The sequence below is a fragment of the Lonchura striata genome, chromosome 6, assembly GCF_046129695.1.
Source record: "Lonchura striata isolate bLonStr1 chromosome 6, bLonStr1.mat, whole genome shotgun sequence".
NCBI classification, from domain to species: Eukaryota; Metazoa; Chordata; class Aves; order Passeriformes; family Estrildidae; genus Lonchura; species Lonchura striata.
Genome location: NC_134608.1, coordinates 64,883,693 through 64,905,589, shown reverse-complemented (window position 1 = coordinate 64,905,589; position 21,897 = coordinate 64,883,693). Strand labels below are relative to the sequence as shown.

The 21,897-nt window shown below is 52.1% G+C and overlaps 1 protein-coding gene across 1 annotated transcript; it reads right to left on the bottom strand.

Moving 5' to 3' along the window:
* Positions 1-8,219: 8,219 nt before the first annotated feature.
* LOC144246550 (olfactory receptor 14A16-like) lies at positions 8,220-9,152 on the bottom strand. The gene has a single exon (XM_077784460.1). The coding sequence runs from the start codon at positions 9,150-9,152 to the stop codon at positions 8,220-8,222; it is 933 nt and encodes a 310-aa protein (XP_077640586.1).
* Between the last annotated feature and the right edge of the window lie 12,745 nt (positions 9,153-21,897).

Sequence of the window (21,897 nt, the reverse complement as noted above, 5' to 3'; positions counted from 1 at the left end):
TGTGCAACACTCTGTCCCAGTCTTTCTTGTGGCACCCTTGCAGTCCTGCAGAGCTGCAGTGAGGCCTCCCCAGGGTCTCCTCTTTGCAGGCTGAGCATCCCCAGCGCCACGTGGACAGCAGGCAGTGTGATCAGGGGGAGTCCAGGCTGGAGTCAAATGGCATCAGGAACTGAGAGATGGAAGCTTTAGGCCCAGCTTTGCCTCTCAATGTACAAAATTAATAAGAGTGGAGGGCAAGATGGTGGGACACTGGTTCTGCTCTAATTGGTGAATATAGTCACTGTTTTTTTCTTTTTTTCTGTCATGCTGATACAGGTTTGGCTGTTTGAAAGGAAGCTTGGCACAATATCCACTGTCTTCTCCATTTGTGAGACACCGAGCAGAGTCTGGGCAAGCTGATGTTGCAGAGCAAAACCTGCCAATGTACTGGTGATCCTGAGCCTGGAGGATTCAATTAAACCCAGCCAAAAGTAATTTCTGGAAAGTCAAGCCTGGTGTACATTTTCTTGAGTTTGGCTTTGCCAACTTCACCTGAGTCTTATGAAAAAGCAAACAGAAAACTCAAACCAAAACAGACAAAACCCAGAAGCAAACAAACCCACGCAAACCAATCAAACACAGAGACTAAAATAGCCCAGATGAAACCAAAGGGAATGAGGTATTAGTATTAGTTTTGAGTTCATCACAGCAGGCAAGTGTCTGCTTTCCACGGGATCACCATAAAAAGCCACAGATAACAGCTGCTCCAAAATACACCCAACGGGAGAACCATCAAAGTCATACTTAGCAACTCTGGGGGCAGCTGCCCATGAAGGTGAGGGATGAGCACACAGTGCTACAGCTCCAGCCTTCCCCAGCCTCCAGGCTGCTCTTTGCTCCTGATGTAAGAGCCGTGCAGGACTGTGGCCCCTCTCAGTGCATTCTAAATCATTCCCACAGCTCTCACTTGAGCCACTGGCATGTCCAGAGCGAGATGCAGGCACAATCCTACTGCCTGCTGAGCCTCTCTGGGAGATCCTGAGCATCTTCCTGCCTAGAGCCACAAAAGAGCTCAGGCTCTCCCTGAACTGGGTTCTCAGGGGAGGTTTCCATATCCCTGTGAGATGTGTTCATCATTCATCAGGCTGTGCCCAGCCTGGATCAGGGCAGGTTGGATGCCACATGGGATCCATCCTTTGCCCTGCGATGTGATCCTCCATGCAGTAGGGATAAAAAGCCGAGCACTGGGGAACCCCAGGTGCTGCAGCAGTGATCTTTTTGGGAGAAACACGGAGCTGTGCATGGCCAGCTTGAAGTCTGCACCGGTGTGAGCCCCAGGCTGGCTGTGCCATTCCTGAAAATTCTGGCTGGCCTTGGCCTAGTCAGGCTCTCACCTGCCTTCCAAACACTGGGTCTCTGTGCTTTCCTTCCCATGGAAAAGAACTGTCCTTCTCCTGCAGGTGCCAATGTTGATATTGGGATTTCACCTCCAATGTTGACTGTTGTGACAGACTGGAGGTGATTGATGGCTGGAAACATTTCATGTTTGGGGGAGGAAGGGACAGGTCCAGCCCTGCCCTGCCCTGGAACCCCAGCACTGCCCAGGAACCCCAATCCCCCCAGAGCCTCTATCCCAGCCCAGCAGTGTCTGACAGTCCCTGGCAGAGCACAGGCAATGCTCCACAGCCACCTCTGGAGCCCCAGCCCAGCTCCTGAGTGACCAAATGACCCCAAGTCCCACCTGGGGGAAGGGCCCAGGAAGACCAAGGGGTATTTAAGGCTGACCAGAAGGCAAGTACACATCTTGGCTCTACCTCCTCTTGGAATTTCCATCTGAACATTGCTGGAATCCAGGAGTTGGCAGCTGTATGTGAGCTTCTCTGTATCTATTTTGTCTTTCTGTCTCTGTGTCTTCATCCTCTACTGCTCTCCTCTTGAACATTTTGATTAACTTAAAATAGAACAGGCTTTAAGTTGGTGAAGATAAATCAAGACCCTTTGTGTCTGACAATCCATCAGACTCTGTCCCTACCCCCACCCCACCATTTCCCCCATCCCAGCCCTGGCACTCAGAGCAGCCTTGTGCAAATCTGAGCTCCCTCCAGCCCAGGCTGCACCTGCAGGTTTCAGCTCCTTGGCTCCAACTCCCACCTGCTTTACTTGGAGAAGGAGCTGCCCCAGACACAGAGGGATGTTCATTTCTTGTCAGTCAACAAAGCTCCCTCAAATGCAAAAGTCATTCCCCTGCTGGATATTAAATCCACTTTGCACAGCAGACAGTCTCAGAGCAATGGAAAACACCTTCTGTGCCCAGCACAGATCCCAAGGTCCCCCCAAACCCTCCCTGCCCCAATTCTGCCCAGATTTGCTCTTTGCACACACGAGTCACAGGCTGAAGTCAGGAGCTCCCTCCATGCCCAGAGGGAGGAAAAGAGGGAAATTGGATGAAGAGCTCTCCTGTGCAGAGCCAAGGTCCAAGTGCCCCTGCAGTGGGAACCACAACTCATCAGGTTTGTGTCCTTTGGGCTCAGGGATGGTGACACTCAGAGGCACAGAAAGGTTTCTTGCCAACAAACACAAGTAGCACATTTGAACAGTTTAATAACCATCACAGCTCTTCCCTCAGCTCTCGTGTTGTCCCAGCAGCATCTGGCATGTCCCCCAATCCTCAAGGGATTTCCATACAGGAACAGCTTCAGATAAAGACATAAGAAAAGGTAGTTCTTTGATAGATATAAGCACAATAAGTGAAGAGAGCCTGACAGAGGAATGGTTGAACAACAAGGGACATGATACTGTAAAATTAATCCAAATAGGGAGGGCTACGTGACTGCTGCAAAGTTCGCATGGCCCTGAAGAGTAGATGGTGTGCAGAAAGCAGGATATTGAAACTGCTTGGTATGTAGAAGTAGATAGAGAAGAACAAAGGGGTACTAAGCTGTTCTAACTGCAAGGCCAGCTGGACAGGCATGTATCGATCATAAAGATACTTTTAAGATAATAGTACAAGTCACATAGCAACCAATCATGAGCTTGGCTTTTGCAATATGTATGAGCTAATTAACGAACATATATAAACTGTGTAATCTGTCACAATAAACTGAGACTTGATGATCATGATATCATGAGTCTTGTCTCCCGCGGCATCCCTCTAACAAATAAGGATTTTGACTGATACAATATTTATATTAACTTCTGAAAGATTGGACAACTCCCTGAAGCTCAAAGCATGAAACCAGTCAGTTGAGAAGGACTTGAATGACCAGAAAGCATCTGGTGAAAGAAATCTGGGAGCAGCAGTACATAGATATAGCTGGCCTAGTGAAGAGATGTCCTTAGACATGGCAATTTAAACAGGAGAGCTGGAAACACCTGAAGGAAGAGGAGAGGAAGGAATAAACAGAATATTGGAGACACAAGTAGAAGGCAATGTCAGTATTTCTCCTCCTACCATTAGTACACTTGAAGAAAATTCCTGTTCCTGGACAGAATACTTTGGTATTTCTTAAAATACTGAAGAAACGCAGATAATAAAAATTTGTGTCCATAATATGTGAAATGTACAAGTATGAAAACCTGTGCCCCTTTCCAGGCAGACATCAGCTGTGTGCCCATGAACAGGCAGTGCCACTTGTGCCCTGAGGTGCCGAGCTGGGATTGAATCTCTCCGAGAGGAGCTGAGGGAGAGCAGAGCACCTTGCAAGATGCAGGTCCCTGCCAGCCCCGCAGGGCTCCTGTGCCATCAACATCTGCTCTGCTCCAGTCTGGAACAGGGCCCAGCACGGTGCCGGGACCATCAGAGAGCTGAGGTGTGTGCTGGAATTCCATGCCCTCCCCATGGCACAGCAGCCCTGCATTTCCCTGCTCCAGCCTTGGTCTCCAGCACAGCCATGGATGCTCTTTGGGCTCCTGAGTGTTCCTGCAGCCCCCAAGGGCAGCTGAGCTCTGCCTTGGGCACAGGCAGCCCTGGCCAGCGCAGGCCATGCTCAGCAATTCCTTGTCTGTGCCCGGCCTTGCTGCCAGCCCCGGCAGCAGCTGCGTGGCCCCTCTGTGGCCCTGTGCTGGCCCAGCCATGGTGCCACAGCCCCTGTGCAGCCCAGCCCAGGACAGGAGCATTGCGGCTGGGAACGGCCCCTGTGCCGTGGGGCCCTGGGCAGCCTTGGGGCTCTGTGCCCCATGGCCTCCCTGCTGGGCAGCCTCTGCCAGCTCCTGCAGAGCCCGTGGCACCTGTGGGGCTGCACAGACAGCCCTGCCCGGGCTCTGCCGGCCTCGGGGCCAGCAGAGAGGCGGCCAGGGCTGGCCATGGCCGGGAACAGGCCCTGAGCCCCGCAGGAGGATGGAGCTGGGCCACAGCCAAACTCAGCCCAGGGCAGAGCTGGGCTCAGCAGCCAGGGCTGCCCAGGGCTGGCACAGACAGAGGCTGGCGCTGACAAATGTCCTGGGCCCCTCCCTGCTCTGTCCGTGCCCCAAGGGCACAGAGCAGCCTCCTCTCTGGGGCTCTTGCCTGTTTTCAATGCCTGCCCAGGCGCTGGCCCTGCCCCACAAGGCCTGGGCTGAGTCCTGCCCCTGCCCGCTCAGCCAGGCTGAGATGGACACTGATGGTTTCTGTGCCAGGCTCTCCCAGCCCAGCCCAGCTCCCTGCCAGCTCTGCCAGCTGCCCTGAGCTCTGGGCAGCACCAAGGGCCTCTCCCCAGCACAGCCCAGCCGGCTCTGGCCCCACAGCTCTGCTCAGCCCAGGCTGCTCTGGGCACTGCCCCACGGCCTCAGCCCCTGCCAAGGGCACAGCAGCAGCTGCAGCTCAGCCAGGACTCAGCCCCACCATGGGGGAAGGGGCTTGGCCAAGGCCAAAGGAGCTCCCTGGCTGCCCTGCTCCCCTCTGCCTGAGGTGCTGAGAGCTCTGCAGCCCCTCCTGCCATCCCATCTGCCCAGGCCAGCACAAGAGCCCCGGCCCTGGGGTCCTCCAGAGCTGCTCCTGCTCCAGGCCCAGGGCCCATCCCAGAGCTGGGGCAGCCACAGAGCTGTGCCCATTTCTGCTCATTGCTGCTCTGATGGGGATGGATCCTCAGACACTTGGAGGTTGCTGATGGATTTTACTGCTCCAGAGGCCTCTTCTTTCTTGAGCTCTTCAGGAATTCAGTGAGAAAAGCTCATAAATATTTGTTCAAAATGCGCGAAAAATAAAAGGTCCTGGGAATATATTTAGTTTTCAATTCTTCTGTGGTTAATGAAACAGATTTCAGAAGTGTATTCAAAGTGAATATACTGTATTGAAAAAAATGCAGAGAGAGCAGTTTTGTCCTGATTTATTTTCCTGCTTATAAATTGGTATCAGCAATGTCCAATTGATATTGACCCCCAGCACCTTCTAATGCAGTCTGAACAGATATGAAAATCAAGATTCTTCATGTCTGACAATCAAAAACACTTTGTCCCAAATCCCTCCCCACTATATTCTGAGGCATTTCTGAGACCGACAGGAATCAAGGACTCTGAGAACAGAGGAAAATATTGTTATTCTGTGGTGCCCCATGGAACCAAGATCCCAGGTGACACAGAACGATCTTGTGTCACCAGGGCTCCATTTTGACACTGCAGCACCAAGGAATTCATTGTGGCACTCTGAGGCCATTGTGACCCTGCAGGGCCTTGTGGAACCATGCAGAGCTTTGTGACAGAGCAGGACCTCGTGTCATGATGGGGTCATTGTGACCCTGCAGGGCTCCATGGAACCAAGGGCCCTGAGCTGCCCCTCAGGAACTCACGGAATGAAGGAAACACGTTGGACACCGTGGTGGCCCTTGGGACCAAGAGGCCATTGTGACACTGTGGGACCAAGGACAGCATTGCTGCCCTGCCAGACCTCATGGAACCAAGGATCCACTGTGACACTGCAGGGCCTTGGGGGACCACGGTGACATTGTGACACTGCAGGGCCCAAGGATCCAAGGGACTCTGTGACACCAAGGGGTCCCATGGAACCAAAGGGACATTGTGACACTGGGAGGCTTCATGGAATCATGGACACCATTGGGACACTCTGAGGCTTCATGGAGCCGTGGTGACAGCAATCTGGCTGGGAGTGTTGATCTGCTGGAGGGTAGGAGGGCTCTGCACAGGGCCCTGGACAGGCTGGATCCAGGGCCTAAATCCAACAAGGTGAGGTGTAACAAGTCCAAGTGCCGGGTCCTGCACTTTGGGCACAACAACCCCTGCAGTGCTACAGGCTGGGGACAGAGGGGCTGGACAGCAGCCAGGCAGAAAGGGACCTGCAGGGACTGATGGACAGCAGGCTGGACAAGAGCCAGCAGAGTGCCCAGGTGGCCAAGAAGGCCAATGGCTCCTGGCCTGGGTCAGGAATGGTGTGGCCAGCAGGACTAGGGCAGTGATTCTTCCCCTGTGCTGGGCACTGGTTGGGCAGCACCTCGAGTGCTGTGTCCAGTTCTGGGCCCCCCAATTTAGGAAGGACATGGAGGGCCTGGAGCATGCCCAAAGAAGAGCAACAAGCTGGTGATAGGTCTGGAATACAAGTCCTGTGAGGAGAGGCTGATGTTGATCCTGGAGGAGGTTCAGAGGAGACAAGGAGGTGTCAGGGCACAGGTGGGACTTGATGATCTCCAAGGTCTTTTCCAACCTTGCTGATGCTGGGATTCTCTGAAACCACCCTTGGAGCAGTTGCAGGAGGAGCTCTGGGCCTCCTCTTCAAGCTCCAGCAGTCCAGGTCCCTCAGCTTCCCCTCACAGCCCCAAAGCCCATCCTGTCAGTCCTGCAGAGCCTCTGCAGCTCCTCCTCACTGCCCAGAACAGGGAGCCCCACAGCCAGACACAGCAGCCCAGATGTGCCCCCCTGGCCTGGGGTGCCTCTGGCAAGGCAGCAGCACCAGGCACTGCAGGAGCCTGCAGACAATTCCTGCAGCACTTGTGGAAGGATGTGGATGGATGATTCTGCTCCCCAAGGGATGTTCCCAAGGTGCCAAGTCAGGAACTGCAATGGAGAGTGGGGCCAGAGAGGAAAGGGCAAACAGGGATGGGCTGTATGCAGGGGAGGGAACAAGGATGGGCAAGAGGAAGAAATTTGTATCAGGAAGAATAAAGAAAGCAAAGGTGAAGCCAAGGAAATGCTCAAGGCAGTTTGGGGGTGGCTGCCAGGCAGCCCTGGCTCTGAGCAGCAGCGTCTGCAGTGGGACAGGAAACTCCCAGCTGATGGGAACAAACTTTCTGGCTGACTGCAGAGGCCAGGACAAAGCTGAGTGGTTTCCCTGGCATCCCCCAGCCCTTCCTGGCCCCAGGGCCTGATGGCATTTGTGCTGCCTCAGGTTCATGTCCCCACAGCACCAGCATGGGGGTGCTCCCGCCTGCTGTGTGCAATGCAAACAGGGGCTGCTGAGCCAGTGCTGCCGTGCCTGTGCCTGCAAGGATGCGGCACCTCTGTGAGCTGGGGGAGAGGCCAGGGCTGCAGAGGGGGGATGTTGTTGGCAGCTCCATGAGGATGCCCTGGGATGCTGCCCTGGGCTGTGCAGCGCACTGGGGATGGATCAGCCCCTGCTCTGCTGCTCCTTCCCATCTCCCCCAGAGCCCTTGCAGAGCACCAGCCATGCTGTTTGCCCCCAGCCTGCCCACGGCCAGCCTGGGGCTGCTCACGGGGGTTTTCTGTGCTGAGCATTGGCCTGGCCGTGTTCTTGAGAGAGCCTGGGCAAGGAGCCTGGAGCCCCCAGGCCCTGGCCTGAGGCGTCAGCGCTGCCCCAGCAGTGCCCATGGCCTGTCCCTGCTGCAGCCCCGGCACTGCCACCCCAGGACTGTGCCCGGCCCCGAGAGCACTCAGGCCCTGCAGCAACACCAGGGCCACCAGGGCAGCGGGGCAGGGCCACGGGAGCAGCACTGGCAGCACCAAGTGCTGCTGCTCCTGGGCATAGCTGCTGTGCCAGCAGTGATCTGCCCCAGCTCTGCACACAGACATTGCTGCTGCAGCTCCAGAGGAGGCAACAAAAGGGCATCTCTGCAGAAAACTGTGCTGGGACATCCTTTAGTTCCTTTAAAGTCTCAGAGACTGCAGTCCCTCATTGACACAGTCTATGAGTACAGGGAAGGTGGAGAGAAACAAAATGAGAAATGCCACAAAAAATGATAATTCTTTGTGGACAATATGAAAAAAATAAAACACATATAAAAACCGCCAAATGAAACCAACAAGAAGTATCAAAGAATACTTTCATTACAAGTGATTTGCAGCAATTGGCCAGCAGTTTAATATGCTTGACAGCATCCAGTCAGCTGTCTCCACACTGCAGCCTTGAGCTCCTGGTTCCTGAGGCTGTAGATGAGAGGATTCAGGGTTGGAGGCACCACCGAGTACAGAACTGACAGGGCCACATCCAGGGATGGGGAAGACATTGAAAGTGGCTTCAGGTAGGTAAAAAATGATGTGCTGATAAACAGGGAGACCACGGCCAGGTGAGGGAGGCAGGTGGAAAAGGCTTTGTGCCGTCCCTGCTCAGAGGGGATCCTCAGCACAGCCCTGAAGATCTGCACATAGGAGAAAACAATGAATACAAAACAGCCGATAAGCAAAAAGGCACTAACAGCAATGAGTCCCAGTTCCCTTAGATAGGATTTGGAGCAGGAGAGCTTGAGGATCTGTGGGATTTCACAGAAGAACTGGCCCAGGGCATTGCCATGGCACAGGGGCAGGGAAAATGTATTGGCTGTGTGCAGCAGTGAATAGAGAAAGGCACTGGCCCAGGCAGCTGCTGCCATGTGGGCACAAGCTCTGCTGCCCAGGAGGGTCCCGTAGTGCAGGGGTTTGCAGATGGACACGTAGCGGTCGTAGCACATGATGGTCAGCAGGAAATACCCTGCTCCAAGGAAGAAGAAAACCAGAAAAACCTGAGCAGCACATCCTGTGTAGGAGATGTTCCTGGTGTCCCAGAGGGAATTGTGCATGGCTTTGGGGACAGTGGTGCAGATGGAGCCCAGGTCGCTGAGGGCCAGGTTGAGCAGGAAGAAGAACATGGGCGTGTGCAGGTGGTGGCCGCAGGCTACGGCGCTGATGATGAGGCCGTTGCCCAGGAGGGCAGCCAGGGAGATGCCCAGGAAGAGGCAGAAGTGCAGGAGCTGCAGCTGCCGCGTGTCTGCCAGTGCCAGCAGGAGGAAGTGGCTGATGGAGCTGCTGTTGAACATTTGCTGTGGCTGCACATGGGCACCTGTTCATGGAGAAAGGACAGGGACAAGTCAGGAGAGGCTGCTTGGATCCAAACCTGGGCCATTCCCTGCAGCCTGTCGTGCTGGGACTCACCCACCCTTGTTCCTGCTCTGGGAAAACCTTCACCCAGGTCCCTGCCTGAGCTCCAGTTGTGCTGGCTGAGTGTGCCAGGAGCAGCCAGGGCTGTGCATGGGGGCTCTCGAGGAGCCATCCCTGCCCTGCTGCCCCGGGTTTGTGGCCATGTGGCAGAGGGACAAGGTCGGATATTCAGGATTTGTCAGGGGAATCACTCCTAATGCAGAAAAGCTTGGTACCATCTGCACTACCAAGTCTGGAGGACATGGACAGCAAGGAAAATATGTAGGGAATGTTTTTCCTACCCCCACACCATTGCTGGCTTTCTGAGGCCAGAAAACCCCAGAATTCCTGCTGCACTCAGAGTTTGCCACTGAGAGATGTGAGAGGCAAAGGATTCCCTGTGGCTGAGGGAAGGTGAGGGGCTGCATGGGCTTGTTCCCCCAGCACTACTCTGTTCAGCCCCCTCTGCTTCCCTGAGCATCTCCCCGGACTGGACATCCCCTCCTGAGAGGTGTCTTGTCCCTGCCAGCGCTCACAGAGCCCATCCCACCCTGTGTGCCCTCGGCCCGGCCCTACAGAAACCTGCCTGTGTGCAGGGCCCTGGCTGGGGCAGGCTCTGTGTGCAGCTGGGCAAGGGCAGCTCAGGAGAGCCCTGCTGGGCCCTGCAGAGGTGATGCTGCTGCTGCCCAGGGCTGAGGAGTGGCTGAAGGCCCTTTGGGAGGCTCCCAGCAGAGACACTGACCACCCAAAGTCACAGTTCTGGAGTCTCTGCAAATGTTCAAACATTCCTTTGATGATCCTGTGTGTCTTTTTCAACTCAGAATGTTCTGTCATTCTGGGACTACAATTCCTGTTCTGCTTCTCTCATCCCCCTGTTGTCTATAATTAAAGGATAAAAAAAAGCATTGCAACAGTGTTAGAACAATAAAGTAAAAACCAGATCTCTATTGGAAGCTTCCAAGTGTCCCAGTGGGGATGAGGCACACCCGGCCCCTGATTTCAACAATTCATTAAGGTTGATTAATTAGGATATTTAACAAGGACATTCAAAAGGATATTCACTTGTCCTAGTTACACACCCCTGGCTCAACACATTGGAGTAGGTCCAAAGACTTTTTTCCCCCAGTTTTCATTATCACTGCTGGCATACAAAAACCAAAATGTTCTTCTTGTAGGTCCTCACCATGTTGAAAAGACTATATAAAATTCAAAAATGTATTTATACAGTCAGTTTATTTTTCTAAATTCTAAGAGAAACCATAAGGAAATGTACTAGAGTTAATTAAATATTATAGATATAGAGATATATACTAACAGTTTAATATTGTTCAGTAAGAGTTTAAGAGAGTTAATCAAGAGTTTAATAGCAATAATTAAGGATTATAGTTTTCTAAGTATATAAATATAATCCCAGGCTTACCTTCTTTGGGAAGTGTCCTCCGGAGCTGTGCCCAGGCTGGTCTGGAGCTGGGAGCAGCCCTGCCCCAACCAGCCCCTCTCAGCAGCAGCACCTGCCCTGCTCAGGGTGGCTCCTTGCCCCCACAGCTCCTGGCCAGCGCTGGGAGCAGCTCCAGGGCCGGCTGAGAGCTGTCCCTGGCAGGCAGCAGAGTCCCTGGCCCAGCACAGCGCCCTGGGCTGCAGGACCCTGCTCTGCAGGACAGCCCTGGGCACCCCTGGCTGCTCTGCACAGGAGATGAGCAGAGAATGCACTCACAGGGGCTGTGGGCATTGGGATGTTCCAGCTTTAGGAGATCTCTCCAGGAGCTGCAGCTGCATTGTCCTGCAGCCAGAGGTTCCTGTGCCAAGGGCTGGCAGTGATTCTGCCCCAGGCACTTCTCAGCCCCTTCCCAGCCCTGACTGATTGAAGCTCTCTGCCTCTGTGCTGTGCCCGGGCTGGCTGCAGGCAGTGCCCCAGCCCTGCTGGGCTGGAAGAAGAGCTGCTCAGCAAGAGAAATGTGCTTTTGAAGCTCTGCTTGCTTACCAGGATCACCCTCTGTGCCAGGAGCCCGGCCCAGCTCAGCAGCACAGACACAGCACAAGGATTTAATGACCCTCTGGGGCTTTGTGCTCAGGCCCTGAACATCAGGCCCTGAGAGGGAGCTGCAGAAACCTCTGCAGAACTCCAAGTCAGAATCCAACTCCAAAGTTTCTTGGACTTTTAATGGGTCCCACTGAGGGACATGACTGAGAAAGTGTCCCCAGGCCCCAGGCAGAGCAGAGAACTGGAGGCACTGATGCCAGGTGGGGACAAAGAGAAGCCAAGTCTGGGTGCCCTGGGGCACAGCAGGGTCTGTGCCACCAAGGGCTGTGAGGAGACACCTTGTCCTGAGGCCCTGGGGCCTCCTGGCACAGCCCCAGCCAGGCTGGGCACTGTCAGCCCCTGGTCCTGCCCTCAGCATCCCCCCCTAGCCCACATCCCAGTGGCCTCAAGGATCTGCTGGAAGGAGTCCCTGGGGAGCCTTGGTCAGGAATGGCCCTGGGGGCTCCTTCATGCTCCCAGGGACTGCAGGTTTTTCAAAGGACTTTGGCTTTTCCTTTTGCCTTGGAGTCTCTGAGAGGTTTCTGCAATCATGGCCTCCAATTATCTGCTGTAATTAGTCCCTGGAGAGGCTTTGTCAGGAACAACGCTCAGTGGGGCTCATTAATGCTTCAAAGTACTTTAGTTCTTTTAAGGTACTTGGTGTTTCCCTTTTGATACAGACTCTGTGGGAGGTTTGTGCAATCATGGCCCCAATTATCTGCTTTAAGGAGTCCCTTGAGAGCTTGGCACTGACACTCAGAGAAGCTCTTTAATGCTTTGAGATACTTAACTTTTTTAAGGTACTTTGGAATTTTCATTTCCAGACTGAGAAGTTTTGTGCCATCCTGGCCTCCAGTTCTCTCCTCCAAGGAGTCCATGAGGAGTTTGTGTTGGGGATGGACCTAAGTAAGTCCCATTAGTACCTCATGACACTTTGGGTTTTTCCTCTTGATTTTAACTTCTGGAAGGGTTTTTGCAATCTCCTTTCAGGCCTTGAGCTTCCAGTGCTCAGCTCCAAATGCACCATGGGACTCATTAGGATCAAGGAAGTCCTGACAAACCATGGCTCTACCTTGATTTGCCACTGTTGTAATGCAGTTCATAATGAACATTCCTTTACTGGTTTTGCTTCACCAATTTGAGATTTCTCGGCCAATGCTTCGACTAGTGTAGTGGGTTCAGTGTTGGCTAATTACCAGTGCACACACTAGAATATACTTACTCAATTCCTGCTGTGAGGTAGGATTAGGAGAATAGCAAAGGTTAAACTTCTAGAGTAAAAAGAAAAGTTTATTAACAGTAAATAAAAGAAGGAACAATAAGGACCAGAACAAAACTTTCAGAACACTTCCTCTCTCCTGACAACCTGACAATGTAAAGAGAAAAAAACAAGTATTTTCAGTCAGTTTAACATCTCTAGAATTGTCTTTCTTCTCTTCTCTTAGGGAAAGAAATTCCTCTTGTTTATGTTATGGAGGCGTCTCCACAAGAAAACAGTTATCGCATGGCTTTTAGCTTCCACAAATTGCAGCTGCTCAGAAAAATCTGCAATTGTGAAGTCCCTCCAATTTTCTTACCGCCTTTCTCACAGCTGTGTTTATGGGCCATGTCACTTTATGGGGTATTAGTTTAAAGAAGAGCTGTTAAAAGCAAAAGTTCTCTCCTTCTATTTCTGAAATCATCTTCATCTCTGGGAACAGAGGTCTTCCTCTCTCCCTGAGGGCACGGGGTCTCATCACTGTGCTCTCTTTCTTGGTTCAAACTTCTCATGGGATCACAGCTACTGCAACATTTGCTTACTTTAGCATGGAGGCCTTTGCTGAGCAAGTCATCTCCCCATACTTTTCAATGCCTTAGAGGGAAAAAGAGAGTCTGATGTATCAATGACATCCTTCTCCACAGCTTTAGCAGAGGATTTCAGCCCCAAGATCAAGGCATCTCCTCATCCCTCCCACCTGGGACTCAACTTCCTCTTCCCTGCCTTCGGTGTGTTCATGTTGCTCCTCTGTGTGCCTGCCCTGTGTCCTTTTCTCTCACATGAGGGAGGATGGCAGCACTGGCAGAGTTAATATCTGCCTGGGGCTCCAGATGGTTCCGTGAGCCCGGCTGAGCTTGGTGGCTAATTCTTGTTTTGGCCATGGTCCCTGGACATGAAGACCAGGTTCTTTTCCACATGAATGAAGAAACAGAGTTCCACTGTTTTAGGGGTGGATGAGAATTGACCACCAGAGGAAAAGGCCAGCCAGAGCCACCAGATTGTGTTCTGAGAGATACCCTTACAAATAGGAAATTTTTTAGGGAGGGTACCAATTTTGGCAATGGACATCTGAAATAGCAGATGGTTATTTCCATACAGAGAAGAGCACTGAGCCCCAGTGCTCCAGGAGCTGATGAGGGGAAGGCCTTGACATTCCAAGATCAGCCAGACCCGTCAGGTGGCCCCTGGGAGGCCAAGCCAGCCAGACCTGGTCCATGTTCCCTCGCTTCCATGGGGCCCCACAGTGTCCCAATGGTCCCTTGCTTCCAGGATGCCCTGAGGTGTCACAATGCCGCCTTGGTGACACCAGGCTCTGAAGGGTCAGAATGGTCTCCATGGTTCCACCAGGCCCCACAGAGTCATAATGGTCTCTGGGTCCATGAAGCCCCATGGTGTCACCATGGCCCCTTGGTTCCATGGGCTCCCATGGTGCCACAATGATCCCCTTGGTTCCATGAGGTGCCCACAGTGTCACAGTGATCTCCATGGGAAGGAAAGCACCGAGCCCCAGTGTGGCAGGGGCAGCCACCAGAGGCCAAGGCCAGACAGACTTGACAGTACTGACAGATTTTGTCTGGGAGCAACCCTTGGATATAGGGAATTTTAGAGGTGGAATCCCAATTTTGGCCATTTCCTGAATAGATAAGAAATTCAGTTCCTTTCCATAGGAAGGAAAGCACAGAGCCCAAGCATTTCAAAGGCAGAAGAAGAAAGAGGTGACTCCTGGGAGGCTCAGACAAACAGACCTCTTTGTCCTGCCAGCTTTTGTCATGGAGGAATCCTTGGATATATGGAATTTGTGAGATGGAATCTCCACTTTGACCACAGACACCTTGAGAAGAAAGAAGGTTCTTTTCCATTAGAAGGAAAGCACCAGTCCCAGTGTTTCTAAAGCAGATGAGACACAGCTCCCAAGAGGCCAAGGGCAGCCAGACCTGTCTGTCCTGGCAGCTTTCACTTGGGAGCAATCCTTGGATGTACAGAGTTTTGGAGGAGGAATCCCAGTTTTGGCCATGGCCCATGGAGGAGAAGGAGAGTTCTCTCCCATAGGAAGGAGAGCCCAGAGCCCCAGGGCTTCAGGGCAGGTGAGAAGCAGCCCTCGACATGCCAAGGTGGCCAGGTGGTCCCCAGGAGGCCCAGCCAGCCAGACCTGGTCTGTGCTCCCTTGGTTTGGTGCTGATGCCTTGAGAGGCTGCCTAGAACAGAGCTAGGCAGTGTTAAAGGAATAAAGCAGGATTTATTAAAAGGCCTTCAAGGGATACTGGGCAGTACAAGAGCCTGGCCCTGGCTCCATCCTAGATGGAGTCCAGGTCAGGAGTTTTAACTGGGGCAAATAGGGAGATTTGGTCTGGCAGGATGTGTATAACAATCTCCTGTAATATCTACTTGTTCTCACACAGAGCACTTGGCTGCAGGGACACATTCCCATCGTTCCTGCCCAGGTTTCAGGATTCAAACACTGCTGTCCTTCCCAGGAGCTGTTCTTCAGCTGCCTCGGGAGGGCCTTTTGGCCTATTGACCCTCACTCTGGCTCCAATATTAGCACTGCTGGATCCAAACCCTTTATCTCCACCAACAGCAGTGATTTGAGGTGGATCTCCTTTTTTCCCATTTGTTTTAAACACTGACAATATCAATAATTGTGCTACCCTGACATGGGGTTGAATAATCCAATCTTGTTCACTATTGTTTAACCAAATTACTTCAATTTCCCCTTGATAATCTGCATCAGTTCCTCCTCCCATGACATGAGCACTTTGCAAGGCCAAGCTCCAGTGAGCAGTTACCAAACCAAAGTGTCCTGGAGGAATCTGGATTCCTGTTCCTGCATTGTTAACTCTCCTTTGCTTCTGATTTATCCTGACTAATTCCAGTGGATGAAGGTCCAGCCCTGCAGCCTCTGGGCTGGCCCTGCCAGGGCCATCACACCCAGAACAATTTCCCAGGCAGTCCCAGTCTCACTGCCCAGGGCTGTATTTGCACATTGGGAGCAGCCGTGCACAGCCAGGGGGTTTCCATTTCCCAGGGGCCATTGTTAAGGGCATGGAGCACATCTGGAGATGGGTTCTCCATGGGGACAGGTTCCCAGGACTCATTCTTTAACTGCTCTTTTAACAACCTCTTCTCTGCCTCCTCCTCCTCGTCCTCCTCTTCATCTTCCTCCTTCTTTTTCCCATCCTCATCCTCATCCTCGTCCTCGTCCTCGTCCTCATCCTCGTCCTCCTCGTCCTCCTCCTCCTTCTCCTCCTCCTCCTCCATGTCCTCCTTGTCATCCTAGTCCTCCCCCTCCTTCTCCTCATCCTTATCCTGCTCATCCTTATCCTCCTTCTCCTCATCATCTTCCTCCACATCCTCATTCTCATCCTCTTCCTCCTCCTATTCCTCCTTATCCTCCTTGTCCTCCTCGTCTTCCTTGTCCTCCTCATCCTTGTCCTTTTCCTCATCTTCGTCCTCCTCCTCCTCCTCATCCTCCTCCTCCTTATCCTCCTCATCCTTATCCTCTTCCTCCTCATCGTCCTCCTCTTCATCCTCATTCTCCTCTTTCTCCTCCTCCTCATCTTCTTCCTCCTCCTCCTCCTCCTCTTCCTCCTCGTCCTCCCCATCCTGCTCATCCTCATCCTCCTCGTCCTTCTCCTCATGGTTCTCCTCATCCTGGTTCTCCTCATCCTTTTCCTCCTCCTTTTCTTTATTCTCCTCCTTGTCCTCCTCCTCCTCCTGTTCATCTTCCTCCTCCTCCTAATCCTCCTCATCATCCTCCTTGTCCTCGTTCTCTCTCTTCCTTTTCCTATTCCTCCTCCTCATCTTCTACCTCCTCTTTGTCCTCCTCCGCCTCCTCCTCCTTGTCATCCTCCTCCTCCTCCTCCTCCTCCTCCTCCTCCTCCTCCTCCTCCTCCTCTGAGTGTGGTTCCCAGGATTCAATGACTCTAGGATTCCAGGAACCTGGAACTCTGGGGTTCCATGGCTCTGTGACCCCGTGGATGGATTCAGGACTGTCTCCAAGGCCACGAGGGAACGTTGGTGCCAGTGGGAGGGGCTGCAGTGCAGGGGCACCAACAGCTGAGAGGCGACTGCAGCTGCTGCTGCTGCTGCTGCTGCTGCTTGTGGGGGTGCTGTTGGCAGGGGCAGGGCCCTGGTGTGGCTGAGCGTTGCCATCTCAGCCTGTGAGCTCCTGGGAGCTCAGGACAGAGCCAGGACTGACCCAGGTTGGCACTGCACTTGAGGACGGACACAGAGAATGGAAAGTGCCCACAGAGTGGTTCCGAGCAGGTCTGTGGGAAGAAGGAGGGAGGGAGGATGAATCCCCTGCCCAAGGCTGCCAAGGGAAGGCTTTGGGAGGGAAAGGAAGCCTTGACCTGACACTAACTCCTTCAAGGGTCCAGTTGCCGACGCTGAGCAGGATTTCATCCAGCTTTGTCTCAAGGCAGTGGCAGGGTCAGAAGTGGTGGGAGCAGCTGGAAAGCAGGGCCATGTATTCCCTCCCCCCAGCCCATTTGGGAACATCTGGGCAAGGTCTCCATTGTCTGCCTGCAGCCAGCTTGGGGGGCCCTTCCTCTCCTCCTCCTGCTTGGGGGACTGGGCTTGGTTTCTTCTGCCATCTGCAACGCTGAGCTTCTCTCTCCTCAAACCTGGCTGCTCAGGTTTGTGTCCCTGTGTCTTGCACCTTCCTCCTCTTCCTCCTCACCATGTGCTCATGGAGCCTCTTTGGGCAGCTGGACTGGAACTGGCAGCAGCAGGCGAGCCCTGAGGAGCACCTCTGGCCTCCAGCCTTTCTGCAGGGCTGGCCAGAGCCTTCCTGCCAGGGGCGAGCCTCTTTCCTGTCTCTTCCCGAGGCAATATAGTCTGGATCTTGGCTCTGTCCTCTCCTTTCTCTTTCAGGGAAGGATCAGCCATGCCTGAAGGAATCTTCCATAGGTACCTGGTGCTGATGGCCATTGTCAGCCTCAACCAGCCCTCTGGAAAGAATGGGATTTCTCCTGAGGATGACAAAGGAATTGTCCAGAGGATGAAGGAGCGGGAAGTAAACATTTGGCAGCAGCAGCTGCACTTGGAGGAGGAAATTGCAGACCTGGAAGCCAGACAGGAGTGTCTGGCATGGCCTCTGTGAGAACTGGAGGAAAGATCCAATGGCACACGTGCACGGTGGTTTGCTTGGTTGTCCCTGCCACGTTCATTATCTGGATGCAGCGTAGGAATGGAGCCAGAGGGGAGCACAGAGAAGAAAAGACTGACCTGGGGCTCCTGGGGAAAGCCTGGAAAGGAGTGGCCTTCTTGACAAAGCCCTTGTGCTGCTCAGGGCCATTTGCATCTCCATGGGCAGAACTGGAGGATATCTTCCAGAATTTGTGGATAGACTTCTTCAATTACCTCTTCGATTGCTTCATTCCTGTAAGACAAACTTGGTGCATGAAATTCCTTAAGTTCCTTAGGTTAAGAATGTCTTATTTCTGTGTAATGATTGTTAAATATACTGTATTGATTGCTAAAATGTCTTTATTGATTGTTAGAAATACTCTATATTGTTAGAAATACTTTGAATTGACTGTTAAAAATACTCCGTATTGATTGTTAGAAATAGTTTCTGTATTGATTATAAGAAATACTCTTTGTATTGTTAGATATACCCTATATTGTTAGAAATACTCTGTACTGATTGTTAAAAATACTCTGTATTGATTGCTATAATATCTGTATTGGCTGTTATACTCTGTATTGATTGTTAGAAATAGTTTCTGTATTGATTATTAGAAATATTCTCTGCATTCATTGTTATAAACACTGGGCTTCCATTAATAAGATAGATTTAAGCAAAGGAATCAACTTTCCAGAGTTGTTTGCTTGCAACCAGATGACTTCCTGTTATCTTTTGCCTCTGGCATTCTCCTTGCACCCTGTGCTCCCCTTACAGGCTGAAATGCAAACACCACAGAAACAGAGACCCTGTGTGCAAAGCACAGCCAGGGGTGTGTGCTCCTCTGAAGGGACAGACATTTAGGGGAGGATGTTTCAGAAGGAGGCTGTGGACATTGTGGCTGGAAAGCAGGGAAGGAACAGTTTGGCAGGAGCTTTCCTTCAGCAGGAGGGGAGCACACAGAGGAGTTTGTGTCAAGTGAAGTCTGACACTGCCATCCAGTGCTGGCAAGAAGGGTGGAGCAGAGAAGCTGAGAAAAGGGCCTCAGAATGTTTAGTGATGATGTCTGGACTTCAGTGATGGGGACAAAACCTTCCTAAACTGAACACTGAATCTCAAACCCATAGCATTTTGGGAAGGAATGTTACTTTCTTCACAGTATCAATATATTTTCCTACCCATTTCAGGTAAGAAAGGATTTCACTCCTTGTCTGCATTAGTGGATGTTGGAATTCCTAGTGCTCCCTTCAGGCTTCCAGGGATTGGAAGGTGCACTGCGGGCTGTGAGGAAACTCTTCCCAGGCATGGTCGAGGTTGTACATCTGTTCAAACAAAGGGGAACTGGAGAGGGTTCTTTCAAAGTGTGACTCCTCCCTATTCCATCAGCAATAGTCTCAAAGGATTTATGGGTCAGGAACATGTACAACACATGGCAGGGAAGCTGGGCAAGCAGTGAGTGCTGTACCAGCAGGGCCAGAACGGTGCAAGAGCCAGCGCCAAACAGGCTGAGGCAGCCAGGCCAATCCCATCTTTCCAGGGCTCTGGGCTGAACACAGCTTCAATAACGTCAGGTGTGTTCCCCACAGAGCCTTCTGCAGAGCTCTGGGTTACGACTGCCAGCTTTCCTCTTTATTTCGTATCAGAAAGGGGAATTTTTCTCTCATTTTGCCCATCTTACCTATGCAGATGTGATGGGAGGCCATCTCTCTGTTTGTGTAGGTGTTGAACCTGGGAAAGACAGTCTGTAGTGTCAGATGGATACCTGAGGGCTGTCACATAAGCAGTAAGTGTGAGCTGTCAATTTAAATCATGATAAGGAATGTAGTATGTTCCAATCCTTAACATTAAAAAAAAATGTGCCAGCAGCTAGTCTCTGTGATGAATAGGTTTGAGGCATTTTTTCATTTAGCCTGTAGTGTGAACTTCAGTGCCTGCAGACTTACATATTAAATTTCTCTCTTGGTCACCACTTGATGATTATCGTCACTAGAATTAAATTGTAGTGAGGAGGTGGGAAATAGATAAGAAAGTCTGTTGGGTTTGCATGGCCGGGTTTTGGTAGGTGAAGTAATGGTTTCTGTAAGAAGCTGTTGGAAGCTCCCCCATGCCCACAGAGCAAATGCCAGCCGGCTCCAGGAGAGGCACACTGGCCTGGGCCGGGCCCGTCAGGGATGTGCTGATGCCTCTGTTATTGCTGTGAATATGTAAACTCACTGAAGAAGGGAAAAGCATTTGCAGCAAAGGAATTGTGTCCAGAAAGGAGCGAGGATGTGTGAGAGGAGCAGCCCTGCAGACAGCCAGGTCCCTGCAGGAGGGGCAGGAGGTGCTCCAGGCACGGGGATGCTGAGATTGTCCTGCAGCCCTGGGGCAGCCCTGGGGAGGCAGCTGAGCCCTGAGCACAGGGAGGGCACGGGGATGCTGAGATTGCCCTGCAGCCCTGCAGGAGCACATGCCCCAGCAGGAGGATGCCTGAGAGGAGGCTGTGAGCCCGTGGGAGGCCTGTGCTGGAACAGATTGCTGGCAGGGACCTGCAGACCTGTGGAGAGAGGAGCCCACCCCAGAGGAGGTTTCCTGGTTGGATGTGTGATCCTGTGCGGACCCAAGCTGGAGCAGGCTGTCCTTGAAGGACTGCGCTCTGTGGCCTTTGGAAAACAAATCTTCATAACACATTCCACATGTTTATGTCACCATGTGCAGCAAGTGAAGATAAGAATTGTTTCTCGTTCTTTTCTCTGTTCTTCTCACAGCCTGCCCCCAGGACAATGCCTGGGAAAGTTGTTTCTCTCTGTGGCCAGAGAGCTGCCTGCCACAGGTTTATGTCCTAAACAGAGACAGAGGAGTCCTTTTATTTTATTCAAATAAAGGGAGAGGCCATGGGGCATTCCCTTGACGTCTTTACAATTTTTGGAGGACACAGACTCCTTTATATCCTAATTTCCCTTCTGTCTTTCCACACTGGATGAGGTAATTAAGCGGCACAGACTTCCTGATATGCCTAATACCAAAGATTCCCCTCTAATTTATGACCCTCACTTTTAGATTTTAATTTTCATGGAATCTATGTTTTTTCCCCATCGTTTCTTTCATCTTTCAATATCCAATTTCATTTATCAGTAAACCTACAGTTCGTTTGTTGTCTGAGATTGAGAGTCCAGATGTTTTCTATTGCCATCTGTGTAGCAGCTGCCTCTGGACTGTTTTCCTTATCTCCTGTGAATGGGCCCATCAATGTCTCCCCACATGGCTCAGAGATAACTCCCTTCAGAGCCATTTCTGTTTAACAGGGGATCAAGTGTTGCAGCATTTCTGAGACAGAGGTCATGATTTATGTTTGGAATGAGATTTGAGCTACTCCAGTCTGGGCCTCAGATTTGGGCCTTGTGAGGCCTTCCAGCCTCTGATGCAGTTAGAAATTAAGAGTTTGTGGTGCAGTTAGAAATTGTATTAAGGTGTGATGGGGAGCACTGGGCTGTCTGGGTGTGAAGTAGTATAGGTTTATAGTGTAAGGTTTCAGCCACCTTAAGACAAAGATAAACAATGTTAGCTTGCCAATCAGAGTGCCTTTGTAAATTGTAAACTATGTAGATGTGTATAAAAACTGCCATCTTCTCTCAAATAAGCAGAGAACGTTGCATTAATAATATTGGTTGGATGTGTGTTCTGTCCGGCCAGCTTTCCCGTTTTATGACGTCCCTGGCTTTTATCAAGGACCCACCGTGTTACTCAGAATTACATCAGCCCATGGTGAGATGCTCCACCCAGGGGGAAGAGCTAAACATTCCCACCTAGATATATCCTGGGATTTCTAGACAGAGAGGCAGCCTTCCCACAGGTTTCCAAGAGGACACAGCTGGGGTTTTCCACTGGACCGACTACACCTTTTCTACAGGACCACTGCTCCAATAGAAACCAGCTTTAGCTGCCCTCGGGCAGAGAAGCCCTTTTGGGGCACAGGTTTCTGGGCAGGAGACGGGCACCGGTGCTGCCAGGGCTCGGGGGAACTCTGCTTGGGCGGGGACTGTGCCTCACCTGCTGCTGTCAGCGCTGCCCGGGCCCCAGGGCTCAGAGCAGCATTCCTGCCCTGGCCCACACGTTCCTGGTCTGTGTCCCACGGCCGTGCTTAGGATGGCCACCATGTGGGACGTGTCCCGAGGAGGCCGTGCCAGCTTCTGTGGAGGCCCCGTGCCCTTCCCGCCGCGGCTGCGTCGGCAGCTGCGGGGACTCCTGCTGCTCTGAGCC

What these genes read in the sequence shown, in the direction of transcription:
- LOC144246550 (XM_077784460.1), bottom strand. Translation starts at nt 9,152, where the DNA reads ATGTTCAACAGCAGCTCCATCAGCCACTTCCTCCTGCTGGCACTGGCA.